This window comes from Neodiprion pinetum, chromosome 4 (assembly GCF_021155775.2).
Source record: "Neodiprion pinetum isolate iyNeoPine1 chromosome 4, iyNeoPine1.2, whole genome shotgun sequence".
Taxonomy (NCBI): Eukaryota; Metazoa; Arthropoda; class Insecta; order Hymenoptera; family Diprionidae; genus Neodiprion; species Neodiprion pinetum.
This window is the reverse complement of record NC_060235.2, coordinates 13,074,253-13,094,618: the sequence shown is the minus strand read 5'-3', so window position 1 is coordinate 13,094,618 and position 20,366 is coordinate 13,074,253. Positions and strand designations below refer to the sequence as shown.

Below are 20,366 nucleotides of genomic sequence, written 5' to 3'. Positions count from 1 at the left end.
AATGGGTTCATACTTGTTTTACTTCAACACGATTGAGGAAAATTCAACGTTGAGTACAATATTCAGATTATGAACGCACTTTTAGTATTCATGTATGCGGAACCGCCTGATGCCAAGCGGTGGCCAAATCAGTTGATTATCTTATAATTAGTTTCCGAAAAATGGACTTTAATTACCCGTTATTTTGATGCCAATATTATGTGGTAACTAAAGCTGAACACTGATCTTGTATTCATTTACCGGTGCATGGAACATAGATATAACCAATAAAAGGAAGAGAATAAAGAAGTGTCCGAAACGTGAATAATTTCGTACCAAGAATAATAATTTATTGTACATTTTTATAATTATTTCACAATATTGGTTATCATATTATAATATATTAAATCTCATTATTTGGCACGAATTACGTCAAGACTTCAATATCTTGTATGAGTACTTGCTAAAACAAGCGTTCATCATATCCTGTCGCATTTTTAACGTCGTTTGTACGTTTATTTTTCGCGCTATTTTATCGGAGTTCTGTGCGTTATACATTGTGTCACTACTGATATATTATTCTCCTGCTCTGGTGCGTCAGCGTCGGTAACGCTGCAAGCTAGAGTAAGAGCGCAATAATTATATGTAGAGACAGAACTTATCCCATGGACCGCGCATTCATACAGTAAGTGTAAGTATAGCGAGTGGTAAGACAAGGACAGCTCGGAATAACACGGGCATATATGGCAAAGTTGATTCCCTTTTGGGCACGATCTCTCTGTCGCTCTTGCGTCTCCTCTATCTTTGTCTTTGTCTGGGAGCCTATATTCATCCCCACCCTTGCAACTGGCCTCAGGCGCTGGTTATGGCGTTATTCGTCAACCGAATGCGGAGGTGCTCGGATCGATCGGTGATCGTGTAGCAAAAAAGGTGAGAAGCTATTGTTAATCTGCGGCCTAGACGGAAGAAGCAAATTCGTCATTAAATAACGCTGGTAAGTACAACTACATATTTTTCCAAATATGGTGGTATTTTGTCTTAATACATCGAGCATTCTTGGTTGAAAAAATAATGTGTTTTGCAACTCAAATTCTGTCTCTTCTGTATTTTTTTCTTTCCTTTCTTTTCTTTCTTCAAAAGAAACTATGTGTAATGTTCTGCGTCTTTTTCTCTAAACCAAACGATGTACCATAAAAATATGGAATAGTTTATTGTTTATTATATAACGTTCATGAATATTTTTGAACTGTTTTTAAACGTTATTTATATGTGTTAAGTTTACTATGATACGTATATTATAGGTTAATTATATTAGTTCTTGTCGAATTTGAGGAAAACTTCATGTTAATAATCATCCCATGTGATCATGCGGTTATTAGTAACTTTTGCTCTGTATTGTTTGAAATCGGTTTCGTGTTTATTATTTTTTTAGATACCGTTTCAACATATCTATAACATACATATGAACTCGTAGCATCTTCCAAAGTAACAAAGTATAGTAATACAGCCACGTAAATATTTCTGTGCCATCGAAATCACAGAAATATTATTTTGACAATATTTTTTATTTTCTTTTCCCTTCAATTGAAAATAACAATTATTATCCATCAGAAGAAGACGGTCATGTTAGACAATAGAGACAATAGAGAAGATCCGTAGCAATAAAGCTTTTTCACCAGTTAGTGCAACAACTTATATAGAGGTTTATTAAAAATTATGTATTTTGATCCAAAATTCTGTTTTGTGTATATTTTCTTGGATTTGGGCTGAATAAATATTAAAAAGGGATTTGCACCTGAATAATTTTGTAAACACTGGTAAAAATAGTGGTCATCTACCCATCAAACGTATATAATACGCAGGAAATTCGTAACAAGTAATTTTATTCCATTGGATTTGACTTTGATCTTTACCGATAAACGTATAGTATACTCATGATTTACGTTCAGTAGTAGGCGTCATGATATACTATTCGAAAAGTATTAGAATATAAGCAGGACATCGGCCCAGAATTGGTTCAACGTTAAACTACGATCTTGTTTAATTTGTAGTAACAATAAATAGCGATACATAGAACTATAAGTACTATAGAATAATAATATTAGTAACAGTACTATCTAGTCCTGAAATATATCACGATTCCTACTACTGAACGTAAATCATGAGTATACTATGCGTTTATCGGTAAATGTCAGAGTCAAATCCAATAGAATGAAACTACTCATTACCTGCGTATTATATACGTTCGATGGGTAGCTGACCACGTTTTTTATTCGTGTTTACAAAATTGTTCGGCTACAAATGCCTTTTTAATATTTATTTAGCCCAAATCCAAGAAAATATACACGAAACAGCATTTTTGATCAAATTACTTAATTTTCAATAAAATTTTATATAAATTGTTGCGCTAACTCGTGTAAAAGCTTTATTGCTATGAATCTTCTGTATTGACTCACGTACTACGTTCATTAGGTTCATTTAACTTTTAGTTTTCAGAGTGGTGTGCGGATATTTACGACAAATAAGGCAAGCACGTTAAAGCGTACATCATTTCTTGTCTGGTGTGTATTATTATTTAGTTTTATAACATGCCTCATGATTTAAAAGTTCTGAGTAAACGACATTTGCGTCGCAAAACAGCTATAAATACTCGTAAAGTATTACTGAGTATTGCAGGCAATAATTGTGCACTCGAGCACCTTACGAAATCACAATTAAAAGATGCTAGTCATGAACATGTGTCTTGTATCGGAGAATATGTGCACTCTATAGATAGCGATTATGATGTTGATCATATCCATCAAAGTAATGAACAGAATGAAGAAAACTCTAATTCGAACCGCGATAATAAAGATTTCAAAGACATCGAAAGTGACATAGATAGCATCAAAGCTACGTTGTACAGTTCTGAAGATAATTCAAGTTCCGTCAGCGATGAAGTGCATTTAGATGATGAAACGAACTTTGTTGAAAATTTGCGCGACTGGGCATCTTCAAATAACATCACACATAACGCGATCGATCAATTGCTAGCATTATTGAAACCAGCACATCCTATCTTACCCTTAAGTGCTAGGACTCTACTTCACACGTCACGACGTATTGAAACGTTAAATTTAGACAACGGAGAAATGTGTTATTTCGGTTTGGAGAAATGCTTGAGACAAAAACTCGAGTCAGGTCTCAAAAAAGGACTGTCACCTGAACATACGTTGCGAGTTGATTTTAATATTGATGGGATTCCCGTTTATAAAAGTAGCGGAACATCATTTTGGCCAATTTTGGGACGCAGTATTTCAATGATCGATGATAGCCCATTTGTAATTGGTGTTTATTATGGTACGGGTAAACCGATGCCACTATCTTCATATTTACGAGATTTAATTAAAGAAACGTCACGTTTAAGCACCAATGGTTTTGAGTTTAATGGCACCAAATACTTTGTCAGAGTTGGTTTATTCGCGTGTGACGCGCCCGCGAGATCTATGTTGAAAATGTGTTTAGGACATTCGGGTAAGGATGCTTGCGAGAGGTGTAAGATTCGCGCAGTTCATCTCAACCGTAAACTGTGTTATCCATGTGACACCGAATTCCAGAAGCGAAAAGATAGTGATTTTGTTGCACCTAGTGAAAACGATCGTCACGTTAAAGGACGTTCGCCTCTTTTAGATCTTTACGTGGGACTAGTCTCCCAATTTCCTTTAGATCCCATGCATTTAATCTACCTGGGAATTTTGAAGAGGTTGCTCCTTAAATACTGGGTCGAGGGTTCACGTGATTGCAAATTGTCTAAGGATATTTTGTTAGAAATTGAACGTATAATGAAACTATTGGCGCGATATGTTCCGGCAGAGTTTCCTCGAAAGCCCCGTGGATTTTTGGATTTGCATCGATGGAAAGCGACAGAATTTAGATTTTTCTTGTTATATTCCGGCCCTGTTGTAATGCGGGATGTGCTAGATCGAAAAAAGTACAAACATTTTTTATTATTGTCTGCCGCCGTGTATATTCTATCGAATACAGCCTTGTTCTCGCGTTTTCGAAACATCGCGCAAGATATGATCGAAAAATTCGTTACTCAAGGTGCTAAGATATACGGACAAAACTTTGTCGTATATAATGTACATTCGCTGCTGCATGTCATAGACGACGTAGAACGATTTGGCCCATTAGAAGAATACAGTTGCTTTGTGTATGAAAATCATTTGGGCCATTTGAAACGACTTATTCGATCGAAACGCTTGCCGCTGCAGCAGCTGAGTAATCGACTTGAAGAACTAAGTTCTATTCGTAAAACTAATTGTCAGGAAAAATTTATTCCTAAACCCAAATTTATTGGAAATTCTCGTGAATGTCAGGCTCTGGAAACGAAAAAATTCAAAATATCAATAAAAAGGCCGGATAATGTAGTAGCTTGTGGGACAGAAATATTAGTGATCAAATCAATCCTTTTCATTGCCGGAGAATATAGAATTATAGGTACTCCGTTCAAGTACAAGCGAGACCTTTATCAGAAACCTATTAAATCTTCCAAACTAGGGATTTTTTTCGTAAGAAGTTTCAACGTAGCGAAATCTTATCGCGTCGATGATATATTACATAAATTCGTCTGTCTTCCATTTAAAGATGGTTTCGCAGTAACTCCGATACTACACGAAATGAAATAAAATTTTTATTTTTTGTTAAACATCTCAACGAAACGAGCTCTCGACAAAAAACAGATGATGAACCTACGATTCTCGGCAATGTGTACGAGGAAGAGGGATTCGTTCAAGACATGTATAGTATGTCTATGTCTACCTCGCACACATTCCCGAGAATCGTAGGTTCATTATCTCTTTTATATTAAAAGTTTGCTTCAATTGAGATGTTTAGCAAAAAATAACATTATCGTATACCTATTACCATATACCGTATATGCCGAGTCTAATTTACCTAGTAGTCCAATATACCCAACTCTACCATATGTTCATAACATCACTTTTGAGCTGATTTATTATAGTTTTGTACGTCACATTGACGTTCAAGTATTGGTTAGACATGCGTTCCCAAAATCTTCATAATGTTTCATGATCGATTCATCTTTTAACTTATATACTACCTTGCATATTCCTATGTTGATGTCCTAATTAAAAACTTTTAAACTGGCACTTTTTGCTCAGAGTGGAATAAAAGTGCTTGAATTTTGATCAAATATAAATTTATACACCAGACTAGAGAATATGATACATTTAACGATGTTTTTACTCAGTCGTGCTGCAGAACTATGTATGCGGTGATTGAATTCTTGGTTGGCGAAGATAGAGAATGCGCATTGGTACCAGTTCTTTGGCTGGTCGAAAACAACACCCAATGTTACTGGCCACGGACAAAAACTGAAGATCATTTTACAAAACTTGTAAAATCAAAGGCTGCCTATGAAAAAACATGGCCAAAGTTTGCCATTCACAAAGTACTGCATACCGGAGGTGATTATTGGAACGTAGAACTTTTTTTTACAATTGTATACGGATTGAATGTTTCAATCATATTAATTTTCACTTGGATAAGAGTTACGACGATATATTTTGATCATATTGTACATTTGTGATTAATTTTGCTAATCAATGAGCATTCGGTATTGATTGATATTCCTTGATTAACTAACAGATGACTACCACGACACCGAAGCAACGATGGCGCGCCTACTGGAGCTGGGCACGTCCGATGAATCCGGAATAATTCGCAACATCGCTAAAAAATCCACTGTAATACCTCAGCAAGATATTACCAATGACGTGGACGAGAATGAAGCTACGAACAGTGATGATGTCGAACCTGAGCCGCAAAAGAAAAAACGTAAACACAAAACCGACAAGAAGAAGGCTAAAAATCGACACGTTAGTAACAAAAAAAAAAAAACGAAGCGTTCTCGTGAAAGTTCAAGTAGTTTAGGTTACACCTCTTCAGCTGACGAGAATTTGCCACCGTCCGAAGTCGATGAATCGACTTCTAACCGTAATAAGAATACTCGCTACATTAACTCAGCCAAAGGATCTACCAAAAATCAGACACCAAAGAAAAACTTGGCCCACAAGATCGTACAGCACCAGTATAATGATAATTCCCATGAGTCACCGAATCAGTTGTCTGGATATGAAACATCAAATAGAAACATTTCTAGTAGGATCATCAGGTCTACCACGCAATATGACTTATCAAGATCCTTTTCACAACTTGAACCTTCAACCCCGACCACATCACGCGAACAGAATACCTTTGAAGAAAAAACTCTGCAGTATTTAGAACACATTAAATCCTACACTGAACAAAACCATCTGCTACTACGTAAAATCTTCTCAAAACAGAAGGAAGTCAGCATCGACGTAACAAAGAAACCAGCCGAATTCCCAAAACTTCCTCTTAACTCCATGGAAGACTTCTCCAACCTCGAAAATATCCTGAAATCCGAAGAGCATCGAACTTATTTAGTGAGTAGACCTTGCAATCATATTCAAAATATGTATGTCATGACATACGGATAGGTACTAATACCGAGCGTATTCTTCAATGAGGGCCAACCCCCTCCCTAGCGCAAACCAACACAGGCACATGAGGCTCGGCCGGGAGGGGATAGAATGCCAGTGGCCATGTTAGTCTCCACTCGACCGAACTTCACGTACGCGTCATGTGCCTGAGTTGGCTTAGCACTAGGGAGGGGGTTGTCTCTCATTGAAGAATACGCTCGGTATGTGTTGACTGCAAAGGAATAATGAAAATTACTACAGGCATACAGAATTGCGGTTCGTAACGTTTTAACCCTCTCGGACCGTATGTTGCTTCTACGCAACACGCACTTTGAGGCTTCATAAAACTGTATCGGTCGCAAGGTCAGGGTTCTAACTGCATAGTTCCATTAAGCAAGGTCAGATGGCCTTATAGATACTCCTAAACCCTGAGGTAAACTGCTTTCACCCATCGAAATATCAATATGGTGAGAGATTTTCATTCAACATGAAATCGGTCTCGGTCTGATCGAGAGGGTTAACGTTAAAAAATGCTGAAAAAATATTAGGAATCGACAATCTCCAACTAGTCAAAATTGTTATCGATGTTGATAACAGTAAGAATATTTTGAATTCAATTCGACATTCATTCATTTTAGTATTTTGTTGCAGACCGGGAAACTGGCTTCTGTTGGAGGGACAAGCGGTCGCCAATGTGTGTTGGCTATAATGAGGTCACTACTCACAAACGAATTAGCGATGCAATTCAATTGGGCAGGGAGGGACAAAGTCCCATTTCAAAAGACATTGACAATGGAAACTGTTTACGGTAATGAATAATTCATGAAATTTTCGAGAAACAGTTATTACTTGGATTTATCGTGTGAAAACAATATTATTCACACATTATTATTCAAATTATGCAAACTGTTAACTTTTTTCCCAATATATTCGAGATTCATCACAATTTACATTGAAATTATTCCTTATCAGTTATCAATATCGTGATATTGTACCTTCCTTTTGATGTATTTTTTCTCAGAGGCTGTGAAACAAACCTTTCTTGGCAAGAAGGAAATTGGTGATGCAACCGAAACCAGTGTTTCGTGTGCCGTGAAAGACTGGTTAAAACTAGCTCGATCACGGCATACCTATGTACGAAAGAAGGGCTAAGAAACTGTGGTAAACGTCAACTAATTTTAAAAACAGTCATATAAAAGTACAAATCATACAGGCATATAAATATTTCTGATATAAGTGTAATATTCTTAGCGTTTTCTGTTAGTTGTAACTACCGTGAAGACGAAAGTATAGTGTAGGTTGAGCTGTGTCTATGAGCTACAAGATGTACCTTTTTTTTTGATAAATGAGTATTTATAGATATAAGATATTTGTGTAACGTTCTAACAAAGATATAATAAAATCGATTCACATATATAAACTAAATTCGTACGCTTTCTAACTCAACCCAGACTTGTTTCTAGCTAACGTGAAATGATCTTCCTCTATAGCAGTGTACTATATACGCTTTCAATTACACATCCAAGATACGTTATGTATTCAAGTCTAGAGGTCCAATTAAAAACGTTTTTTAACACTGTATAATATTCGTTTAGACATAAATAATGAAAGATTAAAGCGTCATTAACAGAAAACATTTTGTCACGTTAGTTAAACGGACATTGTCAACACATTTTAATAGAAAAAATTTCCTTCATAATTTGAGTTTTAAAACGTACTTGCGAAACGTCTCTTAGTAGTCATCAATATCCAAATATTAGACGATTACCATAAATATTAAAATAACGGATTTTCGATACGTTTTATCAACAAATTGAGATACGATTTATAAATGTTTGGTTTCAAACGTATAAAATTTGCATATGAACAACTATCGTAAGACGTCCACCAAAAACGTTTAATAAACCGAAATCACGGCGGACATTCTTCGCAATAAAATACGTAGGTGCTGCACGTTTATTCTACAGAATAAAACGTTCTTTTTTGACGAATTTCATACGCTTTATATACTGGCATTGTTTATTGGGAAGAACCGTGGGAGAGTTAGCGAGTAGGAAAAATAGAGAGAAGTGGTATGCTGGACGTAACAGTAGCTTTAAAACGAGAGACGGTAGTTAACAGAGAAAAATGAACGTAGGTCGGGAGATGCGATATAATGCAAGAATTTACTTGAAACTACACGTCACTAGGCGACGTGATCTTACCCAAGATGGAAATGACGCTACGAAAATTATTATTCTGTCAATTAGAAACGAGAGAACTTTACTGCAATCGGTGGAAAACAACGTAACGATAGTTCGGCAGATAATACGACGAATTTACCATAGATTATAACCAGTACGAGAGATTGACATTCATTAACAATTTACAGAGTCGGCAAACGATCGACTAGATAGCTTTCGGTAGAATTATTCATAAACGATAGAATCAATAATTTATAATTATTATGGACTTGAGGAATTAAACAATGAATTCCTAAACATAACTTTTGAGAGAATACAAAATACAAAATTACGAGGGAGTGAGAATTTCGGAGAGTTTACAAAATAAAGAAATACACTAAATACACCGCAGTACAAAAAAATAATTCGCAGAACTTAATTCAACAAAATACAGAGAAAAGAATAACAGGCAAAAATAATATAAAATTGCCAATAGCAATAAGAAAAGGTGCGGTAATATCTAGGGGCTGATTCTACGCTCGGTTGTACTCCAAGGAACTCGATACATGATACAATAGGCACAAAAATAAATAAAAATATAATAAGCAATAACAGAAATAAAATATAAAGCACACTACTATTACAAAAGAGTATGAAATGAAATGTAAAAGCCAATAGAGCTCAAAATACGATAGAAAGTACAGAAGCAGGCTAATAGTAATTCACAAATAATCAGAAAAATCATAAATACAGAAGAAATAATTATTCGGCAGTTACGAGGTCGCTCACACAATAAAATAATAAATTACTGAAATCATGCAGTCACACGGCGGCTTACTGCAACTCTAAGCCGTGGACCATGATTCACACAAAACGGCACCACACGATGCAACCAAGAAACAATAAATATAATAATAATGACCGAAATCATGCAGCCACACGGCGGCTTACTGCAACTTTAAGCCGTGGACCATGATTCACACAAAGTCGATGAATACCATAAAAAGAATAGAAATTATGAGCAACTTCGTAACGATACAATACAGAGGCAGAAGTCTTACCTTGGTTGGTAACTTTAGGCACACAACACTGAATCTGGTTCAAATCAAACTTAGAATAATCAAATGAAAGTAGAAAGGGAGGAAAGGACTGGAATTTACAGGCAGAAGTTAACGATAGTGCAACGATAGAGGGTATGGAAAAACGATAAATAAAATAACGGTAGAATGAGAGGAAGAAGGATCGGTAGCTTAAGACGAGAGAATAATCGGGAGGGTACGGAAAACACAGCTGTCGCTCAGCAGGTCAAGCGTAGAATAGAAGGAGGTCAGAGTTCGGCTCGCCGATCTCACGGTTGTTGCCAGGTGATTCTTCTTCCCTTTGATTGGTTGGGTTGACCCCCACCGCAAATAGGCCATCCCCCTGTGGCCAATATTGGTTACGGCGTGGTCAGGCATTTTCCAAAATTGCCGCTGGATGATGTGTAATGTGCTGCTCGTGATTTCGTCATTGACACCAACTCGTACGATTTTGTAGCTGCTTCGGTTTACGGTCCAGGTTGCCTATCATCGGGGACTTCTTCGACAGAGGCATAAACAGGGTGCCTCTCGGCCAAAGTTACCGGGTGGAGAGTAACGCCTCATTGTTCACCTCCACCGGCTTTTGCACAGACAGTAACTAGCTGCCTGTACGCGAGGTCGTGCAGTCAGACGGTTGGCCAAACCGTGGACCACGACCCACACAATTAGTCCTTGCCTATAGGAAGGCAGCGTCGATCCTGGGAACAATGGCTTTATCAACCTGGACGTAGTGGTTTGGGGTCGGTCCGGCACCAGGCCGGTAACTCCGAAGATGGCAGGCTACGGTCTGCCCTTCACGCCATCCTTACGGCATCCGATAGAGCGGGCGGCTGGTTCCTCTTCGAGGAACGGTGCCCTCGGCCGCCGGGAGGATTTTTATCTCCCTGTTCACCGGCAGTCGAGGCGATACGGAAGGTTCGGGTGGATGCTACCCCAGGCGTATATAAAGGTGCACCAAGGTAGCCAGTATAGTCTGATTAGACCGTCGGTAGGCGAAGTCGTCGAGAGCTGGAAACGGTAGCTAGTGGTCCCTCGTTGGTCGAGATCGTTGTCGTCCAAGTACCTTATTAGCTTGCGCGAAAGCGCGAAATGAAGAATTTACAAAAAAGAATTAGTTAAGAGTGGTTATTGCCTATTTTGTATCGGGTTCGGTTGGAGTACCCTAGTAGTATAGATATGACAGTTCTAGACCAAAAAAAATGGCGGCGTGCCGGCTCCCTCCCACCACCCTCCCGGGCAGCCGGTATGTTGCCCCCACTATAGCAAGCCTTTCCCAATGACGTCAGCAGTATAATCGCCATTTTGATTTAGCCTGATGAGCAGCCATTTTGATTTTTGCCGGATGTGACGTAACCGGCTGACGTGCCCACGGCGGCCATTTTGACAGCGGCCATATTTGATTTTTTGATGGCAGCCATTTTGATTTTTGCTTAGCCGGATGAGCAGCCATTTTGATTTTCATCGTCCGACAGTTTGATAATATGATTTTCGCTATGACATCACCAGTATAATCGACCGATTTTACCGTCTGACGGCGGCCATTTTGAATTTTGCTCAGTCGGATCAGCAGCTATTTTGATTTTTATCATCAGACAGTTTGATAATGTGATTTATTTCTTGGTTGGACGAATAGCCATTTTGATTTTTCACCGTTATCCGTAAACTTTCGCGCTAATAGCTTGCCCCAGGCGAAAAATAATATTTTCCACGTACTTCGAATACATTCTTGTGTGTTAATCGACCGGTTGGCGACATCGCAATTAGATAGGCCGGGAATGTTCACTACAATTAGATAGGTCAGGGAATGTTGACGACAATCCGTAAACTTTCACTCGCGCTAATAGTTTGCTTTGACTATCACTCTCCCAAATTCTTACCTTACCCAAGTGCAACACGATTGTCATATGCGCACAAAGAATTGCCACATTTGCGAAAAGCTGCTTACCCCTGAGGAGAAAAAGTGCCACGACCACTGTCACTTCACGGGTAAATGTCGTGCTCCTGCTCATAATCGGTGTAATTTGAGTTTCAGAGAGACGCACACAATCCCAATAGTTTTCCACAATTTGTCCGGTTACGATTCTCACTTTCAATAAAAACCCTCGCGTCAACTTTTCCTTGTGAAATTACCCTTCTATAATTCTTGTGAGAAGAAAGCGCTAAGATCATCATGATACGTAATAACCAGTTTACCGGCGAAGAAATAATTATAGGATTCAGCGATGCGACTTCGGAGTTTTCGCTCCAAGATCTTCGGCGACTCGTTGAATGTGTCCGGAGAGCTCGTGCGCAACCGCGCAGACAGCACAGGGTATATGTTCAGGACATAACATTAATCCTGCATTTTCAAAAATGGGGGAAATGAGGTGATCGCGATCTTTTCGGACATCGAACCAGATGACGATGAACGCGAAGCCAATTGGATCGAGCGTCGTCAGATCAGCGAGGAATAAGATACGTCCCGACGTATGATTGTGCGCCCGGAAAACGTTCAACGACTGCAGCAGTGTTCGCCCTCAGAGCGAAAATAATATTTTCACCATACTTCGAATACATTCGTTGTGTTCGCGTCGTGAACTGCTCTTACTAGTGAAAAACAAGAAACCGATTGAAACGCGATGGATCTAACAAAAGTTAACCACGTTGGCCGTCTGGAGAATCCACCAACCAAGAGGATGTCGGAACTTGAAATTGGAGCGGCGTACAACATCACGGGCTTACGGCTGGTCAAAACGAAATTTGGGGCACGTGTTCTGGCGACGATCGATGAGGATTACAACGTCTTCTTACCACCGAGAATCGCAAGGTCCCCGCAAGAAGATTCAAATCAGCTGGCTGAAATGTGCAACATGGCTGGGAAAAATCGCCTGCAAATGAAATATCTTGGTGGGGAATTCAACAAGCTCAAATTTTCATCCAGTTATGTGCCATAAATAAACTATGCGATCCCAAACCACCACCTCTACAAAAATTCATCCGCGAGAGGATGAAAGCAGGCGTGCTGGAGATCGAACTTTCGCCAACCGGATCCGGACGGGAGTTGTAACGAATCTCGGAAATATCAACCGGTACCAGCCTCTCGCTGCGGGGCCTTCGACATTCGTTGAGCTGCCCAAGGACATGCAGCGGAAGAGGGTGGTGAACGTGAAAAACAAAGATGAAAGATGTCTTCTCTGGCCCATCACTGCAGCCCGCCACCCGGCCAACACCCCCCACCGATAGAACTAGCCATTATCGCCGCTTTATCTCCGAGTTGGACTGTACAGGTATCAAATTCCCTGCCACTGTACATGATGTGAAAAAGCTTGAGATTCCATATTGATACCTGGACAGACCGACACCCTACCTTGGGGGTTTGTCCCAGCCCCCTGATAGCTATAGGATAAAACTGTACACGTTTAAGTATTGTGAATATTTACGTTTGACGCCTCGGGCGATCCGCCATCATGCGGAAACGATTTAGACTGGATTTGAAAATGTGAATTCATATACTTAACATTTATTTATTTTTTTATTTATTTATTCATTTATTTATTTATTTATTTATTATCAATATATTGAGAAATTATTCATTTTTATTCGTTTACCACGTGAAAAGTTTTCAGAAAACGAAAAAAAGTTTTCAGAAAATGAAAAAAAGTTTTCCGAAAACTTTTTTCCCATTTGATTAACATGTTACGGGGTAGATTGCGTAGGCTCCGATGAGCGGTAATCGGAGCTTACTCCACGCCCAGCCAAGGTGTTATTTGGCTATTGTAGGGTCCGTTCACGTCGACTATGCACTCGCGTGCTACTACTCCCAATGCAGGAAGGGAATGGAATAGAAAGGGATCGGTATTAAGGGAAGGTAAACGATTTAAAGTGTATGATTATTTATTAGTGGTCAATGCAACGGAGTCGGCCAAGGGAAAAAGGGTATGGTCTTGGTTTAGAGGGATAGGTGTCTTGCTTGAGTGCTGGGATGGATCTGCCTGCTTCTGCCGGATGTAGCAGGCGAGCTGGCCGCGAGTTACAGGAGAACCTGCTGACTCGCGAACGATAAGGGTAGACTACAGAGCGTAAGGTAACTAAGAGCGTGGGAAAGGAATATGAAGTCTGGAGGACGTAACACGCCCCCCCTTGGGGAAGAACATTCGGTGAGGGTACGAAATAGAATGTTCGGAAGGAAGCGGAAGGCCATGAAACGTAGTGACTCACTTACAGAATATTACAAAGAAAGGTCTTAAAATCTAGCGCCTAGATGTTAGTGCGCGTTTAAGTGGGTTAGTATACATTTGAATAAAAAAAAATTTTATAAATGACATCTTATCGTACTGAATCACTTACAGAATATTACAAAGAGGAGTCTTAAAATATAGCGCCTAGATGTTAGTGCGCGTTCAAGTGGGTTAGTATACATTTGAATAAAAAAAAATTTATAAATGACATCTTATAAATGTGGTGGTATATATGATAGATATTGTATATATGATAGATATTGTGTATGTTATAAACGAAACTTATGCAACGTGCTGATGATTATATTATGGCTGCAGATTATTATGGGCAGAATAAGGCAATGAAAGAATATAATTGCTAATAGCGGAGGGCTTAGCGCCAAACTTCGAGTGGTTCGGAGCTATCGTTAAAGCTTTGCTCGGGAACAATTTACGTGGCTTAGGTATGCCTGGTTCCGTCATTTCAATTTCCGATTGGGTCCGGAGCAGCGACGAAGAGCGAGTAGGCAGGTCATCGGGAAATGGTATTATTTCTAGGTGCGGGTGGTGGATGGCATGGCGCGTAGGAATTTGGGGTTTTGTACGACGCGGGTGAGGGATATGTTTAAGGCTGGAAATAATTTGTTCTGGTGATAGAATTTTAGGTTGGACGATACCTTTTTGGGCTAAGGGGATAGCGTCTACTAAACTGGACAGGTCAAGTTCGTATTCGTTCAAGCGTCGGTCCAGGTCAATTAGTCGGTTAAGTGTGCCAATTTCAATTTATTGAAATGGACGATTTTAGTTTTTCGGGGGGTAATCCAAATTTCAGCGTTAATATTGTCAATTATACGTTTAATCGTATACACTCCTTTATAGTGGTCGTCGAATTTGGATCGGGTTTCGTTCAGTAGATAGACCTTTTGACCTGCTTCGAAATTTTGGCTGTTGACGTTACGGTCGTAATACGTCTTGGAACGATGCTTTGCTTGTTGTAGGTTGGACGCGGCGTGTTTTCTTATGCTGGATAGATTAGCGATTAAGTCTAGAAGGAAGGAATCGTAGGAACGAGTATACGCGCTGGCAGGGTTCGCGTCTGTTGGGAGTCTGGCTTGAGAGCCAAAAATTAGTTGGTGGGGGGTGAAGTTAGTACCTTCGTGCTTCGCGGTGTTATAACAAAAAATTGCAAAGCGGATGTAATCGTCCCAGTCTTTACCAGCATCCGTGTAGTGTTTGATGTGCTCAGTGAGAATAAGGTGACTGCGTTCTAGCGATCCGTTAGACTGTGGGCGGTAAGCTGTGGTTCGTATTTGCTTAATTTTGAAAAGTTTACAAAGATGTTTGATGACTGTGCTCATAAAATTCTGTCCTTGGTCTGTGAGTATTGCTCGAGGAGCACCGTAACGTGTAATGTATTCTTTTGCGAATGCTGCGCCTATAGTTTTGGCGGTGGCATCAGGTAAAGGGATGGCGTCCAAGAATTTTGTCAAATTGCATTGTATCGTCAAAAGATATTTGTTGTTCGATTTAGTAAGGGGTAGAGGTCCAACAATATCTAATGCCACTTTGTCGAATGCATCGGCAGGCGTGTCCGTTATCATCATTGGCAATTTGGTTTTTACTCTGACCAATTTTTTTCTTTGGCAAATCTCGCAAGTTCTCATGGAATCTTGGATTTGTTCTTTCATACGGGGCCAAAAATACTTTTGTCTAATGCGGTTATATATTTTAGTGACACCTTGATGACCGCCGATCAACGATTCGTGGCATTCTCTGATTATTTCTTTTCGTAAACATTCGTCTGGGATGACAGTCGTGTTTCGACAAAGGATGATTTGAATTTCTAAGTCTGCGAAAATATAGGATAGAAGTTTTCGGATAACGCGAGGATCGAGAGCGTCTAAACTGTCATCGGTTATCGGGAGGGCAAGAGACTTTAGGTTTGAATCGGCTAAAGCCGTTTTCAGTTTGGACAATAGCTTGAAGATATCGTATAGATTGCTTTTATCTGAGCCTTTTGTTTTCAATACTAGGGTGAAAATACGTCGACTATTGTGCTTAGATTCAATGATATCAAATTTTCGCGGACGAGGCCTCATTACTATTTTTGGGTCAACCATATTCTCGCCGGCAAGTTGGCCTGGTATACCTTTGATCCAAGCGCAGTCTGTCGATATGAAGTGCGCATAGTTGGTTTTGAGCATCAAAAGTCCATCATTGGTATCTTTGACATTGTCCGATACTGGTATGTCGTCCAAGTTGTCAATAAAATATGCGAAACCGTGAGGGTCATTAATTTGATCATCGTTAGTGTTGAGAGCACTGTCATGGTTATGGTCAGTAATTTCCATATGGGAGTCGAATTGTTGAGTGCACGTATAGTATTCAGCGTCTGTGAGCAAGTCGGAACTGTCGTCGTTATCAGAGGTGGGCGGGAGGGGCGAGGGGGGAGGGGAACAGGAGTGTAAGGAAGGGTTCGTCGGCCTGGAAGTAGCGGGGGGGTATCTCCTAGCGGGACGCGGAGGCCCGACAGGGGAGGGCATGATGACGTCAGTGGGTGGGAGTGGAGGTGGAATCGGACGAGGTGCTGCAGGTTTAGTCGGACGTTCCGATTCCTTTCGCAGATGGCGGCGGGGGGGTAATCCAGATGTGGAAGGGACAGGGTCAGGGAGGTTAGTATAAACGGGAGGGGTGTAATGCAGGGGCGCGCGGTGGCAGGAAGCGGAGAGTCGAGGCGGCAAACGGTGATTCTTATTTTCGAATTTTTGAAAACGTAATGGATCATTCTGCGTACCGCGCTCCATTCTAATTTGTCAAGTCCGCAACCTATCAATGGTATCGAGACGGATGTTACGCCATCTTCTTGCAGGGTTTTCCTAAAGTTAACCAAGGTGTCAAAAAAAACGTGGGGCAAAGGTTTGTCGCTGTATTTGGACTTCGTAACTAGGTTATAGATTTTCCGGTTTCCATGTACCACAGAAATAACGTCAGTCACAGTCGGGTCGAATTCTCTAAGTTGTTCGCGGTTTATGAATCTACGTTCTGTCAGTTCTGAAGCGATTCCTTTTGACATTTGGCAGTCAGCCGATATGCAATGAGCCAAGTTATCCTTTTGCTGTAATAGGTCAGCTTTTATTTCTTTGATACGTCTATTACGCATGAGAGGAAAAGTTTCGCTTTCTATGAGGAAATCGCTATAAGCAGGGCCCGGTAAATCGGTGGTTGGACAAAGGTCATCGGTTCCTGATTCAGTTTCTGGGGTCTGTAAGTCATCCGAGCTAAGGGAAGAATCTGAAAAATAGCTCAGGTATGGTCTTTTATGAGGCCCAGGATTTGTTGAAGTATTTGTTTCGCGATGGCGTTTAGGTTGGTGATGTTCTGGGATCGGTGCCGGGGTAACGAGGGGGGTTTTGAGCAACGGAGTTTCTTTATCGCTGAACTCATCGTCGGAGAGATCAGAGGAATTAGAGGCATCAGAGGAGTATATCATCTTACAGGGTTGTGAGATTTTAGGGTGTTTCAGTGGAGCTGGGTTGGTGGACTCGTCTGTGGTCTGTCGAGGGCGTCTGGGGTACTGATGAGTGTTTTTAGTGCGTTTTTTTGGTTTATCGCTAGAGGCTTCAGTCGTTGGACGGGGGCGTTTTGCATCTATGGGAAGAATTTGAGCGGTGTCGGGCGGTGCGTTCCTGGACAGAGCATCAGCGTTGGTATTAGATTTTCCGGACTTGTATTTCGTATCGAAGTCGTACTCTGCTAGTTCTAAGCTCCATCGTAATAAACGGGAATTAGGCTTCTTGACGCTTTTTACCCATTTGAGTGGCTCGTGGTCTGTTATTAAAGTGAACTTCTGACCATAGTTGTAGGGGCGAAAGTGATTCATACTCCAGTAGGCGGCTAAGAATTCTTTATCAGGTACCGAGTAGTTTAATTCAGCGGGCTTGAGGGCTCGGGATGCGTATGCTACCGGTAGGTCGGCACCGTCTTTATCTTGACTGAGAACTGCACCTATCGCGAATTTTGACGCGTCTGTAGTGAGCGTGAATGGTTTGTTGAAGTCCGGGTGTTGTAGAATTGGTTCTTTGCATAAACAATCGCGTAAGGTTTCAAAGGCAGACTGGTGTTCGGACGTCCAGATGAAAGGGGTATCCTTCTTCGTTAAATTGTTAAGGCATTTAGCAATTTTTCCAAAATTTGGAACAAATCTTCGGTAATAACCTAAAAGGCCAAGGAACTGTCTAACGTTTTTGGGACTTTTGGGGACAGGATACTCTTTTACAGCTATTAATTTACCAGGGTCAGGTTTTACTCCTGACTCAGTTATGAGGTGTCCGAGGTAAACGACTTCCTTGCGCAAGAATTCGCACTTGTCTGGCTGTAGAGTTAAACCAGCAGCGGTTAGTCGCTTCATTAATTTCCGAAATTTAATTTCATGTTCTTGCAAGTTTCTAGCGTAAATAACTATGTCATCTAAATATACGAACATCTCGTTGCCTTGGAAGGCCTAGAAGGACTTGGTCCATGAGCCTTTGAAACGTGGCGGGGGCGTTCTTTAGTCCGAAGGGCATACGAGAAAATTCATAATGGCCTCTAGGTGTGGAAAATGCAGTTTTCGTGCTGTGGTCCGGATGCATGGGAATTTGGTGGAACCCGGAAGCAAGGTCGAATGTGGAAAAGTATTTAGCTGAGCCAAGCTGGTCAAGGATTTCCGTGATATCGGGCATGGGGTATGCGTCGCCGACCGTTTTTTCGTTAAGTTTTCTGTAGTCGATTACCATACGCCATCGTTTATTGCCGTCACTATCCGGTTTTTTTGGAACGATCCACACCGGGGAATTATACGGAGATGAGGAATGTTTAATAAGATTTTGTTTGAGTAGTTTATCAACTTGGGATTCGATTTCGTCTTTGTGAATTTTGGGAAAACGGTATTGTTTGGTATGAATGGGCGTATTGTCCATCGTGGGGATAGTGTGATGAGATAAATTGGTGTGGCCTAATTTATCACCTGGGAGGTAAAAGAGATGGTTAAATTCTGTTACGAGGTTAAACATATATTGTTTTTCGGTCTCATTCAAATGATCAAGATGTAAGCTGTTCTTTAGGACGTCCAATCTTTCTGACCTACTGTCAGTCAAGAGCACTGTTGCGGCACCGGGACAGGGTGTACTGTCGTCAGGGATAGGAGGATCGGATTGCAGTTGCGCGAGGTCAGTGGACTGGATGGGGCAGGAGGGGGGATTATTAGTCGGTCGCGATGTACGCTTGGCGGCAGAAACAATTAATGAGTTGCTGAGGAGAGGGCCTGGGTGCGAAACGAGGGTTTTGGCGCGGGCATCGCTGTGGTGGTTACTCGATGCAGTAGGCGTAGCGTTGGGCATGACTGTACTCAGTGGCTCGTCGAACTCGTCTAGGGTTACTGTTGGGGGTCTTATCTCTACGGCAGATTCGTTACAATTGAACGCGTACGAGTAAGCGATGCCGTTCTGGTTTTCAACTAACGCTTCACCACATAGAACATTGTTGCCTAAATCGATGCGTTTAAGGTAACCTACTTTAGTGTCTGGGTTCGCAACTATTAGTGGGATGGCTTTCACGGTACGGGCCTGTATTGTAATTACGCGCGTTTTTTCGGGCGCGGACGAGGGTTCATCGAATTTACTAAAGTAGATTGGCAATGAGGATCCAAGCATCACCGAGTTTGAGTTGAAAGAAATAGTTGCTTTCTCTTTTTGTAAGAATGGCTGGCCTAAGATGCCGTCGTGCGGAATCGGAAACGAGTCAGGGACCAAGTGAAAGGTATGGGATTTATTATTAAAACGTATTTCCGTTTTTGCGATAGTTTGCGTCTTTTTGTCTGTTATACCAGTCAGCGTCAAACGTTCGTCGGTTGTTCGTCGTACAAGGGGCCTAACGGAACTTTCTTTGACCAAGTTGACGTCTGCACCGGTGTCAATAATAAATGTAGATATTTTCATTAGCTCGGGGGTGTCGATCGAAATTAGTGGAGGGTCAGCTGAAGCTGTTATGAGGATATGACTTCAAGATCGGAACGCTAGTTGTTTGCATTGCTCGCGGGCGCGTTCTCCCCGCGGGCGATGTTCCCGTTTAAATGTTTATTTGAGCCTGCATTGCCTTGGTTATTACGCGGAAAGGATCTACATCGGTCTACTGTGTGGCCTCTGCGATTACAATTGTCGCAGTGCAGTTCTTGGTTTACGTTGCATTCATTGTGGAAGTGGCCCATTCTGCGACATTTGGTACAATATCTTTTACTTTGCAAACGGTGACATTCTGTGATGGAGTGACCCTGGTGGTTACAAAATTGACAAGTGCTGGGCAGAGCATTAACGTGGTCAGCAGAACTGTTCTTCGGATGGAGTGCTTGGGCGTAGGTTCCGGGTTCGGTACGAGGCGCTGGTTGATAAACGTAACCACGTGTGGGCA

The 20,366-nt window shown here is 41.0% G+C and overlaps 1 protein-coding gene across 3 annotated transcripts; it reads left to right on the top strand.

The window, feature by feature from the left end:
* Positions 1-433: 433 nt before the first annotated feature.
* LOC124216312 (uncharacterized) lies at positions 434-7,910 on the top strand. 3 transcript variants are annotated; one of them, XM_046620665.2, is made up of 6 exons: positions 434-973; positions 2,469-2,540; positions 5,231-5,447; positions 5,629-6,449; positions 7,137-7,293; positions 7,507-7,910. In XM_046620665.2, exons 3-6 carry the CDS (start codon positions 5,246-5,248, stop codon positions 7,635-7,637), a joined length of 1,311 nt encoding a protein of 436 aa, XP_046476621.1. In that variant the 5' UTR covers positions 434-973; positions 2,469-2,540; positions 5,231-5,245; the 3' UTR covers positions 7,638-7,910. The 3 variants fall into 3 exon arrangements, with proteins under 3 accessions (XP_046476621.1, XP_046476622.1, XP_046476623.1); XM_046620666.2 differs by lacking the exon at positions 2,469-2,540; XM_046620667.2 differs by lacking the exons at positions 2,469-2,540; positions 5,231-5,447 and having other exon boundaries at positions 436-973.
* Positions 7,911-20,366: the final 12,456 nt, after the last annotated feature.

Excerpts from the sequence above, each read along its gene's own strand:
- LOC124216312 (XM_046620666.2), top strand. The coding sequence starts at position 5,246 with ATGTATGCGGTGATTGAATTCTTGGTTGGCGAAGATAGAGAATGCGCA. Across the intron at positions 6,450-7,136 it reads AAGAGCATCGAACTTATTTA|ACCGGGAAACTGGCTTCTGT; the intron begins GTGAGTAGACCT and ends ATTTTGTTGCAG. Across the intron at positions 7,294-7,506 it reads GACAATGGAAACTGTTTACG|AGGCTGTGAAACAAACCTTT; the intron begins GTAATGAATAAT and ends ATTTTTTCTCAG.